We start from the raw sequence: 20,189 nt of genomic DNA, 5'->3' as shown, positions 1-20,189 counted from the left end.
CAGCCGGAGACCGCCTGGGTCGCAGCCGGGAAGCGCCGAAGACGAGGTAAGGCGTACATCTTTACTTGTGGGTCTCCGAGGAAGCGAGGATTAGCGGGGTCTGCCTACGTGGCAGCCTGCCAAGGAGGTCGCCATCTGCCCGGGTTCATTGCCTCGCTCTAGCGCTCAGGCCAGACTGAGCGCACAGGCGACGGGTGCATATGTTGGGCGCCCGAAAATAATTGGGTGCATTTTTGATAGAGGCGCACATTGAAGACACCTTGATTCGCGTTGCTAGGCGCCTGTTGCTAGGCGCATATTACAAGGCGCATACTCCGGCTGGGAGCGCACGGCATAGTGATATCAGTCGAGATGGAGCGTAGGAGAGCCCATGCGTCCACAGAGCCAGCACCTCCAGAATCAAGCATAAGAGCTCTAGGCCTCTGCTCAGCATGCCACCTCAGAGCCACACACAGCGAGGAAGCAGACTCCCTATGTGCCCAATGTGAGGAAGCCCCGGGAGTTCCAGGCCAGGGCCGGTCCCAGCCCGGCGTACTTGCCAGTTCCTCAGGGAACACCCCGAACCTAGCAGGCAGCGGTGAGCAGCCAGGGAACCCGAGAGACCTGGTGCCCCTAAGGCTAGAACCTGCTTCACTCTCCTGGGTAGAATTATTCAAGGGGATTCATGCCTTTGTCAAGATGCAGTCTGATCCCCGAACGGACCCATATGTACCGGAGGACCCCGCCCCTGGACCCTCAAGACCTAGGCACGGCCACTCGCCTCCCGGAAGCCCCACTTATGGGGATTCAGATGGTTCTGAGGAAGAGGGCGAGCCCCCTGAGGAGGGAGAGCTTCCCTCGGGGATAGAACCGTATCGAACCATGAGACGCTTCTTTCTTAAAGAGGATCTCCCAGACCTGGTCTCTCAATGCCTGTCTGAGCTGGCTATCCCGGGCCAAGGCACCCCAGGGGAACCGAGAATGAACCCTCTGCTAGAGGGCTTGCGCCAAAAGGCTCACCATTTTCCCCTCCTACAAGCAGCACAGCAGCTAATCGATCTGGAATGGAATGCGCCGGAGGCCTCATTCAAAGGGGGTCGGGCCTTATCTGGCATGTACCCCCTGGACCTGGCAACCAAGGAGCTGCTGATGTGCCCTAAGGTAGATGCCATAGTTTGCGCAATTGTGAAGCGCACCACCATTCCGGTGTGGGGGGTGGCGGCCCTCAAGGATACACATGACCGGCGCATGGACGCCATTCTGAAACAAGCCTTTGAGGTGGCAGCCATGTCCCTACGAATTGCAGCTTGCTGCACCGTGGTGACGCATTCTTGTTTATCTCAAGCTAGGAACAACACCCTGGGAGAAGAAATGGAATCAGCTCTTTCGTTCCTCACTGACGCAGCCTCCGACCTAGTCCGTACGGCAGCCAAGGGAGTGTCATCCTCAGTAGCAGCCAGGAGACAGCTTTGGCTACGAAATTGGTCGGCCGACTCCTCCAAGACACGCCTCACAAGAATGCCCTTTAAGGGATCCCTCCTGTTCGGCAGCGACCTCGAGAAACTGGCTAATAAATGGGGCGCCTCTCCATTACCCCCGTCTACCAGAAGACAGGTCAAGGAGGAGCCAGCGCCATTTTCCTAGGCCATCCAGAGGTAGAAGCTCTCAGCGCTTCAACCCTTACAGGGCTCGCTACCAAGCACCTCGTTCTCAGACCAGGAACCAGTCCTTTCGGGCCAAGCACAACAAGAGGAGAACCGGCTCGGGTTCGGGTCCTGGCCGCACCCCTCAATGAGAATCAGCCGACCCATCTGGGGGAAGAAGCCATAGGGGGCAGGCTAACCTTATTCTACCGCAGGTGGGTCGAGATTACCTTGGACCAGTGGGTCCTCGCCATCATCCGAGAAGGGTATTACCTGGACTTTCTTCGGCTCCCTCCGGACAAATTCGTGGATTCTCCTTGTCCACCCCTCAAGAGGAAGCTACCTTGCGGAGGCTCCTGTCCCTAAACGCCATAATCCCAGTGCCTGCATGGGAGAAATTCTGGACATTATTCCATTTATTTCATAGTACCCAAGAAAGCGGGCACTTTCAGGCCCGTCCTGGACCTCGTCAGTCAACCAGCACCTACGGGTCCCCAGCTTTCGCATGGAAACTGCGGTCAGTCAAAAGTGCAATACAGCCAGGGGAGTTTCTCACATCCCTGGATCTATCAGAGGCCTACTTGCATATCCCAATCCATCGGGATCACTAGCTCTATTTACGCTTCAAAGTCCTGAGCCAACACTTCCAGTTCCGAGCGTTACCCTTCGGGTTAGCCACCGCGCCGTGGACCTTTACCAAGGTCATAGTAGTAGTGGCGGCGTCACTCAGGAAGGAAGGAATTCTCGTCCATCCCTACCTAGACGATTGGCTGATCAGGGCAAAGTCACCGGAGGAGAGCCACCAGGCAACCAACAGAGTTGTATCTCTTCTAGAAAGCCTAGGATGGGTGTCAACACAAACAAGAGTTCCCTACAGCCTGCTCAGTCGCTGGAATACCTAGGAGTCCGATTCGACACCCAGGGAGACAAGGTCAGCCTGACCTCCAAGAGGAGATCAAAACTCTGGAATCGTCTGCGGACCCTGCTGAGCGCCACCCGGCCCACAGCTTGGGATTACCTACAGGTCCTCGGCCTCATGGCATCCACTCTGGAGGTGGTACCATGGGTGTGGGCTCATGAGACCATTGCAACGTGCCCTCCTATCTCTGTGGAGCCCACGATCACAGAACTACACCATACACCTACCTCTACCAGCCAGAGTGCGGAATCAGCTACGGTGGTGATTGCAGCCCGGCCACACAAGCCGGGGGTCAAAAATGTCCTCCCAAACCTGGACTCTGCTCACTACAGATGCCATCCTGAACGGATGGGGAGCACACTGCGAAGAACTAACCGGCCAAGGGCGGTGGAACAAAGAAGAGTCGGGGTGGAACATCAACCGACTAGAGGCACGGGCAGTCAGGCTAGCCTGCCTACGATTTGCCCACAGACTTCAAAACAGAGCAGTCAGAGTGATGTCTGAGAACGCCACCACTGTGGCATACATCAACCGACAGGGCGGAACCAGAAGCCGACAGGTATCCTTAGAAATAGCCCCCCTGATGGCATGGGCGGAGGCAAATCTCCAGGACATCTCCGCCGTCTACATTGCCGGGAAAGACAACACTATGGCAGACTTCCTCAGCAGAGAAAGCCTAAACCCGGGGGAATGGCAGCTGTCGCCCACAGCTTTCCAGATGATTGTGGATCAGTGGGGGACTCCGGGCATGGACCTACTAGCGGACAGGTCCAACGCTCAAGTACCCAGATACTTCAGTCGCAGGCGAGATCCTCTCTCCCACGGGATCGACGCCCTGGTACAGCCATGGCCTCAGGGCATCCTGCTATATGCCTTTCCTCCATGGCCCCTGCTGGGCGCCATTATACACAGGATTCAGCGGCACAGAGGCCTAGTTCTTCTAGTGGCCCCGGACTGGCCAAGAAGATCCTGGTACGCAGACATGAGAAGACTACTGGCAGGGGATCCTCTACCCCTGCCTCCTCACAGGGACCTGCTGCGGCAAGGTCCCATCCTCCACGAGGATCCAGCTCAATTCTCTCTTACGGTCTGGCCATTGAGAGGGCTCGACTGAAGAAAAGGGGATACTCGGCGTCTGTAATAGATACACTCCTCTGAGCACGCAAGTTGTCCACATCACTAACTTATATAAGGATCTGGAGAGTATTTGAAGCCTGGTGCGAGACTCGTAGCACCAATCCGCATGCCGCCAAAATCCCCATCATTTTGTATTTACTGCAGGATGGGCTTCAGAAGGGTCTATCCCTCAATTCAATCAAGGTTCAGGTGACAGCGCTATCCTTCTAAGACCCCAGGAGTGACGGCAACAGCATCGCCACACACCCAGTCGTTTCACGTTTCCTGAAAGGGGTCAAACACCTTCGCCCGCCACTGAAGTGGCCAGTGCCCCTGTGGAACCTCAACCTAGTTTTGGAATTCCTAGCGGGACCCGCTTTCAGACCCCTCTGAGTCCTGTCCTCCGTTTATTAACCTTGAAGATGGTGTTCTTACTGGCTGTATGCTCAGCACGCCGCATCTCAGAGCTACAAGCACTGTCCTGTCGCGATCTGTTTCTCAGAATCACCCCAGGGGCTATCCATCTTCGCACGGTTCCTTCCTTCTTACCCAAAGTAGTCTCACACTTCCACCTCAACCAAATCATATCCTTGCCAACCACGGAAGGTTTGAAGAAGTCGGAAGAAGGTCGAATACTGCGCCATCTCGACATCGGCAGGCTGCTGTCCAGATACCTGGAAATGTCGGAAGCAGTACGAAAGACGGACCACCTGTTCGTCCTTCACAGCGGGAAGAAGCAAGGGGAAGCGGCCTCATGGGCAACCATTGCCCACTGGATCAAAGAAGTTATAAAGGCGGCCTACGTAGAGGCGGGAAAACCACCACCTCTACGGGTCAAGGCTCATTCTACCAGAGCGCAGGCGGCCTCCTGGGCAGAAACTAGGATGCTGTCGCCGGCAGAGATATGTAAAGCGGCAACGTGGTCCTCCCTGCATACCTTCTCCAGATTCTCTGTCTGGATGTCCAGGCCAGGGAAGACACAGCATTTGCGAGGGCAATCCTAAACGGACCTTGGGCAGCCTCCCACCCAGTCCGGAAATAGCTTTTGTACATCCCATTTGTTCTGAGTCCATCTGCTACATGCTAGGAAATGGAGAGATTACTTACCTGATAATCTCGTTTTCCTTAGTGTATGCAGATGGACTCAGCATCCCGCCCGGCTGCCGGTATACATGGGGATTCACCGACTCACGGTAAGCCATGTTTCCTTATATAGGGCATACACCCTGCCGGGTGTCGACGCCTTCCGGTTGAGAACACTGGCGGTCTCCAGCTACTATCAATCGGTCAGGGTAATCTTGTTCATTTAATCGATCGGTCAGTCACACATATATCCATAAAGCTTTTGCAAGGAAGATTACTGAGTTGCTGCACTTCCTGCGGGGGTATATGTACCCCGTGCTGACGTCAGATCCGTCTCCAACTGCTAGCACGAGCACACTGTACCCATTTGTTCTGAGTCCATCTGCATACACTAAGGAAAACGAGATTATCAGGTAAGTAATCTCTCCATTTTCATTTCACTTCTATACTGTAATCTGTTGGAAGAATACCAACACTTCTATTGCTTAAAGCACAAAATACAGTTAGCCTATTTTAACCTGATACAATGGAGAACAGCAGTATAGTGGCAAGATGTTTGCTAGAACTGCTGTGCTCGTTCACTTTCTAATGGTCTATTGTAGTGCCCCATATCAATTAAAACTATGTACTTGGAAAAGAGAAAAGTTGGCATACCCTATTACATACTACAAGAAGTATGGAACACATGCAGAGGTATGGCTTTGGGAATGTTTCCTACATATGGTAAAGAGAGGTTAGCTTGAAGGGCATCTTTGTATGTGGCCCAGAGCAAAACTGAAGCAGTATCCCAATTTGTTTAGTTACCACAAAACATTCTGATTCATACATGTAGAAAGCAAGCATGGGCTTCATGCAGACACATATGAACCTTGATAAATCTCAGGTAACTGTACAAGGGGTTGTCATATGTATGTGCTAGGGGTGGGTGGAGGTGGAGGGTTTTCTGAGTGTAGTGTGTACACGAGGGGCTGTGCATGAATGGGCATGTTTGTGGGTAGGGGGGTTGTGGATCTGGGTGGTTTCCCGTTGTATATGTGGAGGGGAGTGTTTTTTGGGAGGTGGTGTTTGCATATTTTCTTAATGAGGTGCTGATTGTGATGTATGTTGAAGAGGTGTTGACTCCAAGATGATGGTGATCTCTTGAGGTACTGAAACGTGGGCTTATGTGCAGGATTATTATGATCTTTGCCTATATTTGACACTACTACAGCAAGAATAATTCAGCCTCTTGGATAAGTAACACCGATTTTTTTAAATTGCATAATAAAATCTTTTGAAAAAGAAATTGCGTTGTCATATTTTGCAGTGAGTCTCATGATTATATTGGGGCCCCCATTGCAGCTGCTTTGTAATATGATTTGCCATACATGAAACACTTACTGCTATTCATTAATTAAGCATCCTTTGGAATTGTTTCTGGATTTGTTTTGTTACAGAATGGTTATTTTGGGATTATTTCATACTCTGTTTGCGGTGTTAGTACAATATTGAGAGGGATTGTCATCCTTTACTCACTGCTTGTTTTTTTTTGGTTTTTTTTTTAACTTTTGTCTTGCTCTGTGCCAAACTGTTGGAGGTCGCGTGGAGGGGCTTGGTTTTTGAACGGAGCAATCACCAACATTCCTTGGCCTCTTAACCTTCTTGTGTAGTAAAGCAATGGGAATTCTTTGAGAGGCTTTATATATGTTGAAGTTAAGCTGCTAAGATGGTGGGGATAGGGATGGGGATCTTACACCTGGTTATTGGTTTGAAAGTGGGCAAGGCCATGGGGCCAGATGAGGTGCATTGCAAGATACTGAGGAAGCTCAGAGATGTGCTGGTGGGTCCACTGAAAGACTTGTTCAGTTGATCCCTGGAAACTGGTGGTGCGAGACAGGAGAAGAGCAGTGATGGTCCCGCTTCACAAGAGTGGGAGCAGAGAGGAAGCTGGAAACCACAGTCCAGTTGGCCTTACCTTAGTGGAGGGAAAATTAATGGAGACAACTACTGAATGAAAAAATAGTAAACTCTCTACAATCAGGTGGGTTGCTGGACCTGGAGCAGCATGGATTCACCAGGGAAAGGTCCTGTCAGACAAATCTAATAGATTTTTTTTATTGCGTGACTAGAGAATTGGATCGAGGAAGAGCACTCAATGTGATCTGCTTGGATTTCAGCAAAGCCTTTGATACATACCTGCAGAAAGGCTTGGGAATAAAATGAGAAGTTTGGGAGTGAGCACAAAGGTGGCATGGATTACAAACTAGACAATGAAATGGAACCTACTCTGAAGAGAGAACAGTGTTAACTGGCATGCCACAGGGATCTGTGTTGGGACTGGTTGTGTTCAATATCTTTTAGACCAACATTGAAGAAGGGAAAGTTTGTCTATTTACGGATGATACTAACATCTGCAACAGAGTGGACATGCATGATGGAGTAGAAAGAATGAAAACTGGTTTAAGAAAGCTTGAAGATTGGTTGAAGGCAACTGGGATTTAATGCCATGCATCTGGAATGCAGTAATCCAAAAGAGCTGTATGTGATTGGGGGGGGAGGAGAGTGAAAGACTGACGTGCAAAGACCAAAAGAGGGGCCTTGGGGTGATAGTGTCTGGTTATCTGTAAATCAATAGCTCTGCTATTGATTTACATTATTCTATGGTTATTAATAGTTCTTAAATGATTTATTTTATGTATATCCGAAATTCATTTTTGTATGTAAAGCCTGTTACTATATTATTGTTTACTGTCTGTAAAGTCTGTTATCTGTAAAGCCTGTTGCTAATTTATTGTTTATTGTAAACTGAGGTGATGTATCTTCTTACGTGCTGCGGTATATAAAAATCTCTAAATAAATAAATAAATCTGAAGTTGGTGAAGCAATGTGATATGGCGATAGCTAAAGCCAGAAGAATGCTGGGCTGCATAGAGGAATAGCCAGTAAGAAAGTGGAGGTGATGATGCCCCTGTACAGATACTTTGTGAGGCCTCACCTGGAGTACTGCGTTCAGTTCTAGAACTGGTACTTCAAAAAAGTTAGACACAGGGTGATGGCGGTCCAGAGAAGGGTGACTAAAATTGTGTGAAGTCAGTATCGGAAAACTTATGAGGAGTGACTGAAGAAGGATCTAAATATGTATATCCTGGAAGAGAGGAGGTGCAAGGGAGATATGATAGATATTCAGATACCTGAACTTTTTAAATGATGGTTGAACTTTAAACCTTTTCCTTTGGACAGAAATCAGTAGAACCTAGGGGTCATGAAATGAAACTCCAGGGAGGACTACTCAGAACCAATGTCAGGAAATATTTCTTTACAGAGAGGGTGGTAGATACCTGGAATGCCGTTCCGGAGGAGGTGGTGAAAAAAACAGTGAAATATTTCAAAGGGGCATGGGATAAACACTGGACCCCTAAAGGCTAGAGGATGGAAATGAGGAAAAGAGCACATGGGGTTAACTTGCTGGAGTGGTAGTTACTGCCCTTAACAGAAGGTATAAGAATTACTACCAGTAAGCCTTGTTGCAATTGCCACATTGCTATCTGCTTCAGTGGCAGAGGAGAAAGGGAATTTGATTCAGGCAACAACCAACGAGGGCCCCGACTTTTATGGTCTGGGGAACTGATAAGTATGGGGGTAACCTGCATGGAGCAGTAGTTACTACCATTAACCAATAAGCCTTGATTCCCTTGTCGCAGCTGCAACATCACTCTCCACTTTGACTGTGGGGTGCTGGTGGGGAAAAAGGTAATGGATTCAGGTGACAGCCAACACGGGCCCTGACTTTTACGGTCGGGGATAATGATACTCAGACATAAGGGGAAAAGCACAGGACTGCTTTTATGGCCAAAAAAACTATTTTAGCCAAAACAAATCCTTCAAAAATTGGAAGGATCCATCTGAAGAAAATAGGACAAAACATAAGCATTGTCAAGTTAAGTGTAAAACATTGATAAGACAGGCGAAGAGAGAATTTGAAATGAAGTTGGCCTTAGAGGCAAAAACTCGTAATAAAAACTTTTAAAAATATATCCGTGGGGGGCGCTGTTCCGCTTGCCACGAGGATGGACGTGTAGTCCTGGGCTCTCCCTCCCAGATCGGAGAATTTTTTGCAAAATAAACCTGCACAGCGGCGAAAATCGGGGGACTTTTAGCTGGCAAGTGTCTGTCTGCCCCAGGATGACTGCGAAACGCAAACCTGCGGACCTAAAGCAGTTTTCTTTCTCTAAGCTGCCCGCGGAGTTTGCTGACGGCCATGATGCTGGGCCTGATCAGGCAGGGCTGGAAAGCACCGAGGTAAATTTTGGCGCTGCCGGTAGCACTGCGGAACGCGCGGAAATTGAGCCCCCTGCGCTTATCCCCCAGCTTCGTGATGAAATCCGGGGCTGGTTTGTTGAATTTCGTGCCGACTTGAAGACACACAAAACAGAATTATTAGCCTCCATCTCTGAGATACGGGAGGACTTTGCAGCTCTTGGGCGGCGGGTTGATGAGGTGGATCTGAGGACTGAGGCTCATGCTGAGGCCATACGTGCGCTCCAACAAAAACGGGACCACACTGATACCACACTTTCCGCGATGGAAGATAAGCTTGAAGATTTAGAAAACCGCACCAGGAGGTGTAATATTCGCATCCGTGGAGTGCCGGAGGCACCGCCCTATATTAATGTCTTTGAGGTGGCAGTGCGGATTTGCCAATTTTTTCTATCTGGTGGCGTTCCCCCCGAAGGAAACTCAGATGCTGGTAATGTGGAAATTAAGCTAGAAAGAGCCCATAGAGCTCTGGGCTCCAGATCTGAGGCTCAATCTAGAGACATAGTGCTTTGTTTCCATAGTTTCCTACAGAAGTCCGCTGTCATGGATGCTGCTAGGAAGCAAAACGTGTGGATGTGGGAGGGTCACTCCATTTCAATATTCCAGGATTTGGCCTCCTCCACGCTCCGGAAAAGGTTCGAGCTGCGGGATGTGACTGCATTCCTTCGTAAGGAAAACATTAGATACCGGTGGACCTTTCCTTTTGGATTACAATTTACTGCAAACGGTGCTACTCTCCGTGTCAAGACACAAAGTGAAGCGGTGGCTGCGCTAGAAAAGGCGGGCTTCCATCATAATATTGTACCTGCGCGACCACCCCCGAAGTCGCAACGCCTGGTGGACACTCCCCGATGGAGCAGAGTGGGCAAGGGGGGCAGGCGTTTAAGGAGGCATTCTGAGGATTCCCAGAAGACTCTTTCCGATCAGGGTTGAATGCTTTTTGAACTTCTTGATTTTTCTGAGATCTGGGGGATCTATGTGCTAGTGCTGTCTACCAAACACACTTTTTTCTACTTCAACCACCTGTGGAGATTTGGTAGTCATGACATTTTATGTGCTTTTGAGTGTTTTTGAATGGTTGCAGGTTTATATTATCTTTTTCCACTATGTATGTCGCTCTGATCTGGGGGGAGGCACTGTCGGCTGTTGGTTCTCGTTGGCATGGGGCTTCCCCCACACATGGTGAGGCCCATCCTGTTTGATGGCTGGATGGGGGGAGGGGGAAGGGGGGTGGGGAGTGGGCGGGAGGGAGATTTTTCCACGTTTGGGGTGTTTATTTCTTCTAGTATCTCAGGTTCCACTTTCTTTTTCCAGGGAATTGTGGGATGTTATGCCCAGTGCTTCTTTATTAATTAGGAAAATGGCCAGTATATTACGTATGATTTCTATTAATGTCAAGGGTCTCAATCATCCGCAGAAACGGTCACTGCTGGAGCGGGAGTTATTGGCTAGTGGGGCCTCTCTTGGGTTTCTTCAAGAAACTCATCTCCGTAAACGCTACGAGCGCCTCATTGCTTACAGGCAGTTTCCCCACAAATTCCTGGCAGCAAGCACTAAGGAATCCCGGTATGCTGGGGTGGGAATACTTTTGGCTAAAGATTTTGCTCATGACGTTCTGGCATTCGTGGCAGATCCTCAGGGGAGGTACGTGCTCCTTAAACTGCGCGTGGGTGGAGAGGTGTGGACGCTTTTATCTATATATGCCCCGAACACAGGACAAGGCCCCTTTTTTAAGGCTCTAGATGCTTTGCTGTTACAACACGCAGCTGGCTTACTTGTCATTGGGGGGGACTTTAATATTACTATCAATCCCTCGTTGGATAATTCTGCCCAGCTGTCTTCTGCCTCCAGGACTGCGCGAGCTTCCCTACAGTCCCTGCTTGATAAGTGGGACCTTCATGACGTCTGGCGAAAGAGATTCCCCACTTCTCATTCATACTCCTACTATTCTCAGGTTCACAACTCCTATTCCCGGATTGATTTTTTTCTGGTAGATGCTCATGTGTTGACTAGAGTGACTGACGCTGGGATAGATCCGATCACTTGGACGGACCACGCGCCAATCATGCTAGCTCTTAGTGCGCCCTCTCCTTCTCAGGGGAAGAGTTTTTGGAGACTGAATGAGTCGTTATTGAAAGATAAGGGGTTCTTGTCTAAATTAGCGAATGGCCTACAGTCTTATTTTCAAATCAATACCTCCAGTGGGAGTGCGCCCCCTGTGGTTTGGGAATGCTCTAAGGCTGTTGCCAGAGGGCTACTTATCTCGCAAGCCTCTTATTGCAAGAAAAAGAAAGGGGAACAGAGGGCGTTATTGCACACCACTATCACCCGTTTGTCATTGCAGCATCAGGCCACTCAGTGTCCTAAGATATATAAACAGCTAGATAAGGCCAGGGTGGAATTGAGTGCTCTGGATGCTGATGCTATAGCATTAGCTATGGAAATTACCAAACAACAGTTTTTCGAAGAGGGTGATAAGGCGGGACGACTATTGGCTCGTCGCCTCAAGAAAACACTGGCCCAAAATCATATCACTCAGATTCGCAGTGCGGATGGGGATATCTGTACGACCTCAGATGCAATACGTCAGTGTTTTGCGGAGTTTTACTCCGCTTTGTACGGGGTGGACCACACCATTCGGGAAGGTGACATTGAGGCTTATTTAGCGCAAGTTGAATTGCCTACTCTGACGCCCGAGCAACAGACTCGGCTCGATGCTCCCATAACGGCCGGGGAGGTCCACCACGCTATTAAATTGCTGAAGGCTGGGAAGGCTCCGGGCCTTGATGGTCTCACCGGGGTCTACTACAAACAGCTCGAATCCACCCTAGTCGGGCCCTTGACAGATATGTTCAACTCCCTGCGTGGTCCGATAGGTTTGGCGTGCCATGCTAATGTTGCAGGCATTACTGTTTTAGCTAAGCCGGGGAGGGACCCTGAACTGTGTGGTTCTTATCGCCCCATTTCTTTGATAAACCTTGACCTCAAACTGCTGGCGCGCATTTTAGCAGAACGACTTAAGACTGTTTTGCCAGGCTTGATTCATAACGATCAAGTCGGATTTGTCCCTGCCCGGAACGCTAGTGATAATATTCGGAAGGTGATTGATATTGTCGATTGGGTACAGAGCAAACAGATTCCAGCGGTATTATTGGCTATTGATGCAGAAAAGGCCTTTGACCTTGTTCACTGGTCTTTTCTCTTCCATGTTATGCAAAAATTGGGTTTTGGCCCCTATTTCCAACACTGGGTACGTGCTCTTTATGATAAACCTCGGGCACGGGTGAAGGTGAATGGCGGATACAGTTCTTGCTTTGATATTCAGCGGGGTACGAGGCAGGGTTGTCCCCTCTCACCTATGTTATTTGCTCTTTTCCTGGAGCCTCTGACTACTAAGGTGCGTCATTCGTCTGCAATCTCTGGGGTGCAACTAGAAGGTATACACTGTAAAATGTCCTTATTTGCTGACGATGTCCTTTTCACCTTGACCAATCCTTATGCTTCTTTACTAGCGGTTGTGGAGGAGTTGGAGGCTTTTCAAAAAGTGGCTGGCTTTCGGGTCAATCATGATAAATCTGAGCTGCTTAACCTTACCCTGTCCGCACAGGACGTGGCACGCATATCTGGGTCCTTCCCTTTCCGCTGGGCAAAACAATGCATAAAGTATTTGGGAGTTCAGATCGGGGCTAGGCTGTCAGAACTCTTTACTTACAATTATATTCCGTTATGGAAGAAAATTGACCGGGATCTCCACAACTGGGGGAGGGAGTTCTTTTCATGGATGGGTCGCATAGCGATTTTGAAAATGAATGTCCTCCCACGTTTATTGTATTTGTTTTCCACTTTGCCCATTCTAGTTCCCAAAGCTATACTTAAAGTCTGGCAAAAGAAGTTCTTTGACTACATTTGGAAAAGGAGGCCCCCTAGGGTTTCGAGGGCCGTCTTGTATCATCGTCGTCAACATGGGGGTAGAGGGGTTCCTAATATTCTGTGGTACCATGGTGCAGCCCAACTGAAGGCGGTTGTTGCCACATATTCCACTCAAGATATGAAGCAATGGGTGTGTTTAGAAAATGCAATGCTTGGGGAGATGCCCATACAAGCTCTATTTTGGCAGCCTAAATCTACGTGGAGACCTATTGCTTTTATGCCCACTGCTTTACAATCTACACTTACTAATTGGTTTCAATGGAAAGGTACTCTGGTGGGCCCATACCCCTACCATCAATCCTCTTTTCTTTTTCATAACACTGGTTTCCCAGCAGGGTACAATTCCAGACTCTTTTCCATCTGGGTCTCCAAAGGCTTATTTACTGTTTGTCATTTTTGGAAAGAAGGTTCTTTAATGTCCATAAGGGATCTCCAGGGTCGACTGGGTGGAGGTCTACAGGACTTTCTAGGGCTGGCACAGATACGGCATTTCCTGTATGGGCTGTCCTCTTCCCAGGCGATACGCCCTACTATTTCTTTATTTGAAACATATTGTATGCATTCGGACAAGCTGACAGGAGCTATATCCAAATTATACTCTTTACTGAGTGCACCGGCCCCGTATACTTTCTCTCATTTGCGGGCCTGGGTTGCTGATCTAGGGGAGATTACTGAGGATGACTGGGATATTGTTTTTCACCAAACTGCTAAAAGTTCTGTCTCCTCAGCAATTCAGGAACATTGTTATAAGCTGTTGTATCGGTGGCATCTGACCCCAGTGCGATTGCATGCTATGTATCCCCGTATTTCAGATAAGTGCTGGAGGGGGTGTGGGCAGGCGGGCACGTTCTTGCATATCTGGTGGACGTGTCCTCTTGCGCAGCCTTTCTGGAGTGCTTTGCAAACCTGGCTTTCTGATATTACTGGTATAACAATTAAATTACACCCTGCTCAGGTATTGCTTCTTATTCCCAATGAGGCCTTATCTAAACCTATGCAATCTTTTGCATCCCAAGTCTACATTGCTGCCCGTAGTGAAATTGCTAAAGCGTGGAAACTACCTTGTCTTCCGTCTCTAGCTTCTGTGATTCATAGATTGCATTCGTGCTACAGGATGGCCTATCTCACCGCTTTACGTCATGATCGTATGCCTGCTCATAGTCGTACCTGGGAACCTTTTATCAAATGGCTAAATACTAATGACCACGCCGGTCCTCCTTGAGGCATTGTGACATTTTTGGGGTATGGTGCTGGGCCTGCTTAGAATATGCATGGTCCTTTATTGGGTTTCTTGGGAGTTTTGTACCCTTGGCATGGCTCTTTGCTATATCTTTGCTATATCTTTGCTGTATATTTTATGAAGTCATATTTGTATTAGTATTGTACCTTCTCTCACATTCCATCATGTTGGGGTTTCTTTGTTCCTGAGATGTTGATACTATTGTATTCTGTACAGCGGGAGTGGAATTCGGGGGGTTATATAGTTTAAAATGTTTATTGACTGCCTGGTTATGCTCATACTGTATTGCTCTCATTTGCTGTCAATAAAACTTTACATTTAAAAAAAAAAAAATATATCCGTAACAAGAAACCTGTGAGGGAGTCGGTTGGACCATTAGATGATCGAGGGTTTAAAGGGGCTCTTAGAGAAGATAAGGCTATTGCAGAAAGACTAAATTAATTCTTTGCTTCCGTGTTTACTAATGAGGATGTTGGGAAGATACCAGTTCCAGAGATGGTTTTCAAGGGTGATGAGTCAGAAACTGAACCAAATCACTGTGAACCGGAAAGATGTAGTAGGCCAGATTGACAAACTAAAGAGTAGCAAATCACCTGGACCGGATGGTATGCATCCTAGGGTACTAAAGGAACTAAAAAATGAGATTTCTGATCTATTAGTTAAAATTTGTAACCTATCATTAAAATCATCATTTGTACCTGAAGACTGGAGGGTGGCCAATGTAACCCCAAAATTTAAAAAGGGCTCCAGGGGTGATCCGGGTAACTATAGACCAGAGAGCCTGACTTCAGTGCCGGGAAAAATAGTGGAAACTCTTCTAAAGATCAAAATCGTAGAGCATATAGAAAGACATGGTTTAATGGAACACAGTCAACATGGATTTACCCAAGGGAAGTCTTGCCTAACAAATCTGCTTCATTTTTTTGAAGGGGTTAATAAACATGTGGATAAAGATGAACTGGTAGATGTGTATTTGGATTTTCAAAACACGTTCGACAAAGTCCCTCATGAGAGGCTCCTATGAAAACTAAAGTCATGGGATAGGAGGCGATGTCCTTTCATGGATTACAAACTGGTTAAAAGACAGAAAACAGAGTAGGATTAAATGGACTATTTTCTCAGTGGAGTGCCTCAGGGATCTGTACTTGGACCAGTGCTTTTCAATATATATATATATAAATGATCTGGAAAGGAATATGACGAGCGAGGTTATCAAATTTGTGGATGATACAAAATTATTCAGAGTAGTTAAATCACAAGCGGATTGTGATACATTACAGGAGGACCTTGCAAGACTGGAAGATTGAGCATCCAAATGGCAGATGAATTTTAATGTGGACAAGTGCAAGGTGTTGCACAAAGGGAAAAATAACCCTTGCTGTAGTTACACGATGTTAGGTTCCATATTAGGAACTACCACCTAGGAAAAAGATCTAGGCATCATAGTGGATAATACTTTAAAATTGTCGGCTCAGTGTGCTCCAGCAGTCAAAAAAGCAAACAGAATGTTAGTAATTATTAGGAAGGGAATGGTTAATAAAATGGAAAATGTCATCATGTCTCTATCGCTCCATGGTGAGACCGCACCTTGAATACTGTGAACAATTCTGGTCGCCGCATCTCAAAAAAGATATAGTTGCGATGAAGAAGGTACAGAGAAGGGCTCCCCTATGAGGAAAGGCTGAAGAGGTTAGGGCTGTTCAACTTGGAGAAGAGACGGCTGAGGGGGACTATGATAGAGGTCTTTAAGATCATGAGAGGTCTTGAATGAGTAGATGTGAATCGGTTATTTACACTTTCGCATAATAGAAGGACTAGGGGGCTTTCCATGAAGTTAGCAAGTAGCACATTTAAGACTAATCTGAGAAAATTCTTTTTCACTCAACGCACAATAAAGCTCTGGAATTTGTTGCCGGAGGATGTGGTTAATGCAGTTAGTGTAGCTGGGTTCAAAAAAAGGTTTGGATAAGTTCTTGGAGGAGAAGTCCATTAACTGCTATTAATCAAGTTTACTTAGAGAATAGCCACTGCTATTAATTGCATCAGTAGCATGGGATCTTCTTGGTGTTTGGGTAATTGCCAGGTTCTTGTGGCTTAGTTTGGCCTCTGTTGGAAACAGGATGCTGGGCTTGATGGACCCTTGGTCTGACCCAGAATGGCAATTTCTTATGTTCTTAAGTCCATAAGCAAAGCACATCAAGCAGCATTATCTGAATTTTCAAGAAGGCTCCTCACCCAGTAAAAGGGAAACATGGGGGTAACCTGCACAGCTTAGCAGATGCTACCATAAGAAATTTGCTGAGCAGACTGGATGAACCATTTTGGTCTTTTTCTGCCATCATTACTATGTTACTATGTATAGAAGTATCTGTATAATGAAGGGGCCAGTGAGCCAGCATATACTCTGCCCCTGTGGCAGCCCTGCTGTCACATCCCAAAGACACGGTTGTGGGTTTTCTGTTTGGAAACATAAACTTGGATGGAAGCAGAGTCACCATAGAGACTATGAGCATCTTCTTGCTCAAAGTACCTGTGCTTTGAGTCTGCAGATGCTTCTGCTATACCTACTAAACAAAAAGAAAGTACAAGGGTGTGGAATAGGAGTAGTGGAAGTGCATGGTGGGGGGTAAAGTTGGTGTAGGGGAAGGGTGAGAGGCTGCCGGGTAGAGCAAAAACTCTTAGGTGATTATTTTCCTCTGGTAAGCCCTGAGTATATTTTTTGAGCCCTGTAATTGTTTTACAAGGTGGTATCCAAATGTTTTGTGCTGAAGTGTCATTTTTTTTCATTTCATTTTTTCTTTTTATTAAAATTTGTTGATCGCCTGTCACAAAATAGGTCTAGGCGATTCACAGTAAAAAACCATACACAATATAATATGATAACATACATTACAAGTAATAGACATACCGTTACACTTCATCAAGAGAATGGAAGTAAAGACATTTATCGATACACAGATTATCACATGTTGCTTAGTTTATAGAATTGACAGGGAAAAGGGAGGCAATAAAAAAAAGAGAAATGTGGGCATATTATATTCTAATTTGTATTCTCTGTCTTTGGTAATAGATACTTGGGCTTTGATCATGCTGCTACGTTATTTCACATCAGAGACAGTCCTGTTGATCCTGTGGAAAACCCCATCTTCCTTACTAATACATTTAGCTTTGCAATCTTCATTCATGATGTGGTGTTACCAGTTGAGGCAAAAACAATGTTTAAAGTAAGTCTAGTTCTTGTAACAGTATTTTTTCTATATTTAAAAATTTTAATGTATCTGAACAAATTTTAAAAACATGCCTTTACTTAATTTTGAAAATTGTTTCCCTTTTTTATAAATTACTGTAGGTTCAAAACTTCAGCAAACCTGTATTAATTCCACCCAATGAATCCAGAAATGTATTTTCACTTCTTTTCACGCCTTCCACATCAACTGTTCATATAGATAACAATATATTACTCATCACCAATGCTTCTAAATTTCATCTACCTGTGAGGGCATACACAGGATTTTTAGATGTAAGTATTTCAATTTTCTTTAAAATTTCTAAGTCTGTTCAAAAAATAAATAAATAAATAAAAAATTGGGACATGAAGCAGCATGTCCCTATTACTTTCAAGGAAGCCCTAAATGAGATTTTTAAAAACCTCATTCATCATATAATCCCATACCTTTACAGTTGTAAAATAAGAGTGTAAAGCCAGTCTCAACAGTATTAAGAAGGTGAATAATTTCTTCAAGATTAAACCCCTTTAGTGGAACCACTCACTTGGGTCATGTGACTTTGTGGTTAGTTTGGAAGGATAACACCAAGTTTTTTGCACAGAAATGAGCACCTGCTTATGCTGTACCTGCTGTTGGTTAGGTGTTTTTTGCGGATCTTAAGGTAATAAGGTGATAGCAAAGGCCAGAAAGATGCTTAGGGACATAGGGAGATGAATGGTTAGCAGAAAAGAGGTCACATTACTCCTTTATATGTCCTTGATGGGACATCGTTTGGAGTATAATGTATAGTTCTGGAGACCACACCTTCAAAAGGATATAGACCAGATAGTCTGTCTAGAGCAGAGCTTTCCAAACTGTGTGTCGGGACACGTTAGTGTGTCGCCTGCAGTGTGCAGGTGTGTCACGCAAGCCCGGTCAACTCTGATGCGAGTTTGGGCTTTTTTTTTTTTTAGAGATTCACTTTTTTTTTTCAGTTTATGGGTTGCTTATTATTGGGTGATTTTTGCTGTCAATCGCGTTTTTTTTGGGGGGCTTGGTGGGTGGAACGAGCCCAGCCATCCTTGCATTGGCTGCTGCTGCCGATGAGGCCTGGCCATGAGGAGTACTGACTGCAAGCAGCAGTGTCTGGTGATCATGGAAGGGAGTGAAGCACTTAACTGGCAACAATCAAAAAGACGAGGTACATGAGTGTGGGGGCCAGACATGTGCTGGAGGGAGAGAGATGAGTGAGTGGGGGGCAAACGTGCTGGGGGGACAGACATGTGCTTGAGGGGGAGAGATATGAGTGTGTGGGGGCCAGACATGTGCTGGGGGGAGGAGAGAGATGAGTGTGTGGGGGACAGACAATTTGTTTTATTATTGTTTCTCATAAATTATAACAATAACATGAATCTTGGAATATATATTTTTAATATAAATTTAAGGTTTTCATGAGATAGGTTGTGTCGTGAAACATTTTATTTATGTATATATTTAAGGAAACATACATAAATTGTCGAAATATGTTTCGTTCGTTTAACCTTTAACCTCTGATTTACTAGTAGACTGAATTACCGTGTCATGAAATTGTTTGTCTAAAAAGTGTGTCACCAACATGAAAAGTTTGGAAAGCTCTGGTCTAGAGGGTGGCCACTAAAATGATCAATGGTCTTCATTGTAATGCATGTAGGGACAAACTTAAAAACCTAAACATATATATCCTAAAGGAAAGTCAGGATATGGGAGTTATGATAAAGATATTTAAATACCTTCAAGCTATCAATGCACAGGATGTGGGCCTCTTTCAATGGAATAGAGGCTCTGGAACATGGGGTCGTTTTTGTCCATTTTTTTCTCTCTTTAATTTTCAGAGAGATACATGTACAACTATATAGAACAGATGGTAATAGACACAAAAAGGGATTGAATTAGCACAAGTTTCAAACGTGTGAGCAATAGAACCAATCATCAAGGCTTCAAACATGGCTACTGTCTATATGTGTCTTTCATATGTATTCATAATTGTTATCTTTAAAAAATAAAATCTATCTAAAGTGGAAAGTATATACATTACATTTACTAACTTCATGCTTGGATCCAGGGATGAGGACCGTGGCCGGTTCAGTGGCAACATATTATTCTTGTTATATTTTTTATGATTTTAGCCACAGTCACCAGGGCAGCATCTCATCTACTTTAAACAAAAAAAAAAGTTTTATTTCCAGCCTCCTCTCCCCTGCCTTTCCCTGTACAATCACATCTACCCATAAAACTTCCCATCTTTTGATATTTACATACGTTTTCCAAGGCAACTCCTTAAGTTTACAGCCTGCATGCTGCCCAGCCATTTCAGATCCAAGCATTAGGTATGTAAATGTGTGAGACTTTCCACTTTAAATATATTTTTTAAAAGATTGTATTATGTATACATTTAAAAAAATGTGCAAATGGACAGTAGCCAGGGTTTAAGCCTTGATAATTGGCAGTACTACTCTCAAGCTTCAAATGTATGTTAATTCAAACATTTTCCTGTCTCAGCTGCTCCATTAACTGTCATGGCTGAGAGCCCTTGGGCTGTGGCATGGTTAATGCAGCCTAGCAGGTGAACTTACTAGAGCCATGCTGCCAGCAGGTGGACTTACTCTTACTAGGACTGGAGCTGGAGCTTCACTTGTATCAGCCCAGTTCTCTGCAGGTTGAGCTCTTGGGTTCCAGGGTCCTGCAGGGCTTAGGCGAGAATCCCTTAAGAAGTGGTCTGATGAAATCGTCTCGGGCAG

At 46.0% G+C, this 20,189-nt stretch overlaps 1 protein-coding gene across 1 annotated transcript in view; it reads left to right on the top strand.

The window, feature by feature from the left end:
• TMEM131 (transmembrane protein 131) overlaps positions 1-20,189 on the top strand; it is a 334,866-nt gene that overhangs the window by 87,039 nt on the left and 227,638 nt on the right. Inside the window, exons 11-12 of the mRNA XM_029603311.1 lie at positions 17,277-17,430; positions 17,556-17,726. Of these exons, the coding sequence (XP_029459171.1) occupies positions 17,277-17,430; positions 17,556-17,726 (325 nt within the window). The remainder of the gene's footprint in view (positions 1-17,276; positions 17,431-17,555; positions 17,727-20,189) is intronic.

The sequence above is a fragment of the Rhinatrema bivittatum genome, chromosome 5 (genome assembly GCF_901001135.1).
Source record: "Rhinatrema bivittatum chromosome 5, aRhiBiv1.1, whole genome shotgun sequence".
NCBI classification, from domain to species: Eukaryota; Metazoa; Chordata; class Amphibia; order Gymnophiona; family Rhinatrematidae; genus Rhinatrema; species Rhinatrema bivittatum.
This window is presented reverse-complemented; position numbering and strand designations above follow the sequence as displayed.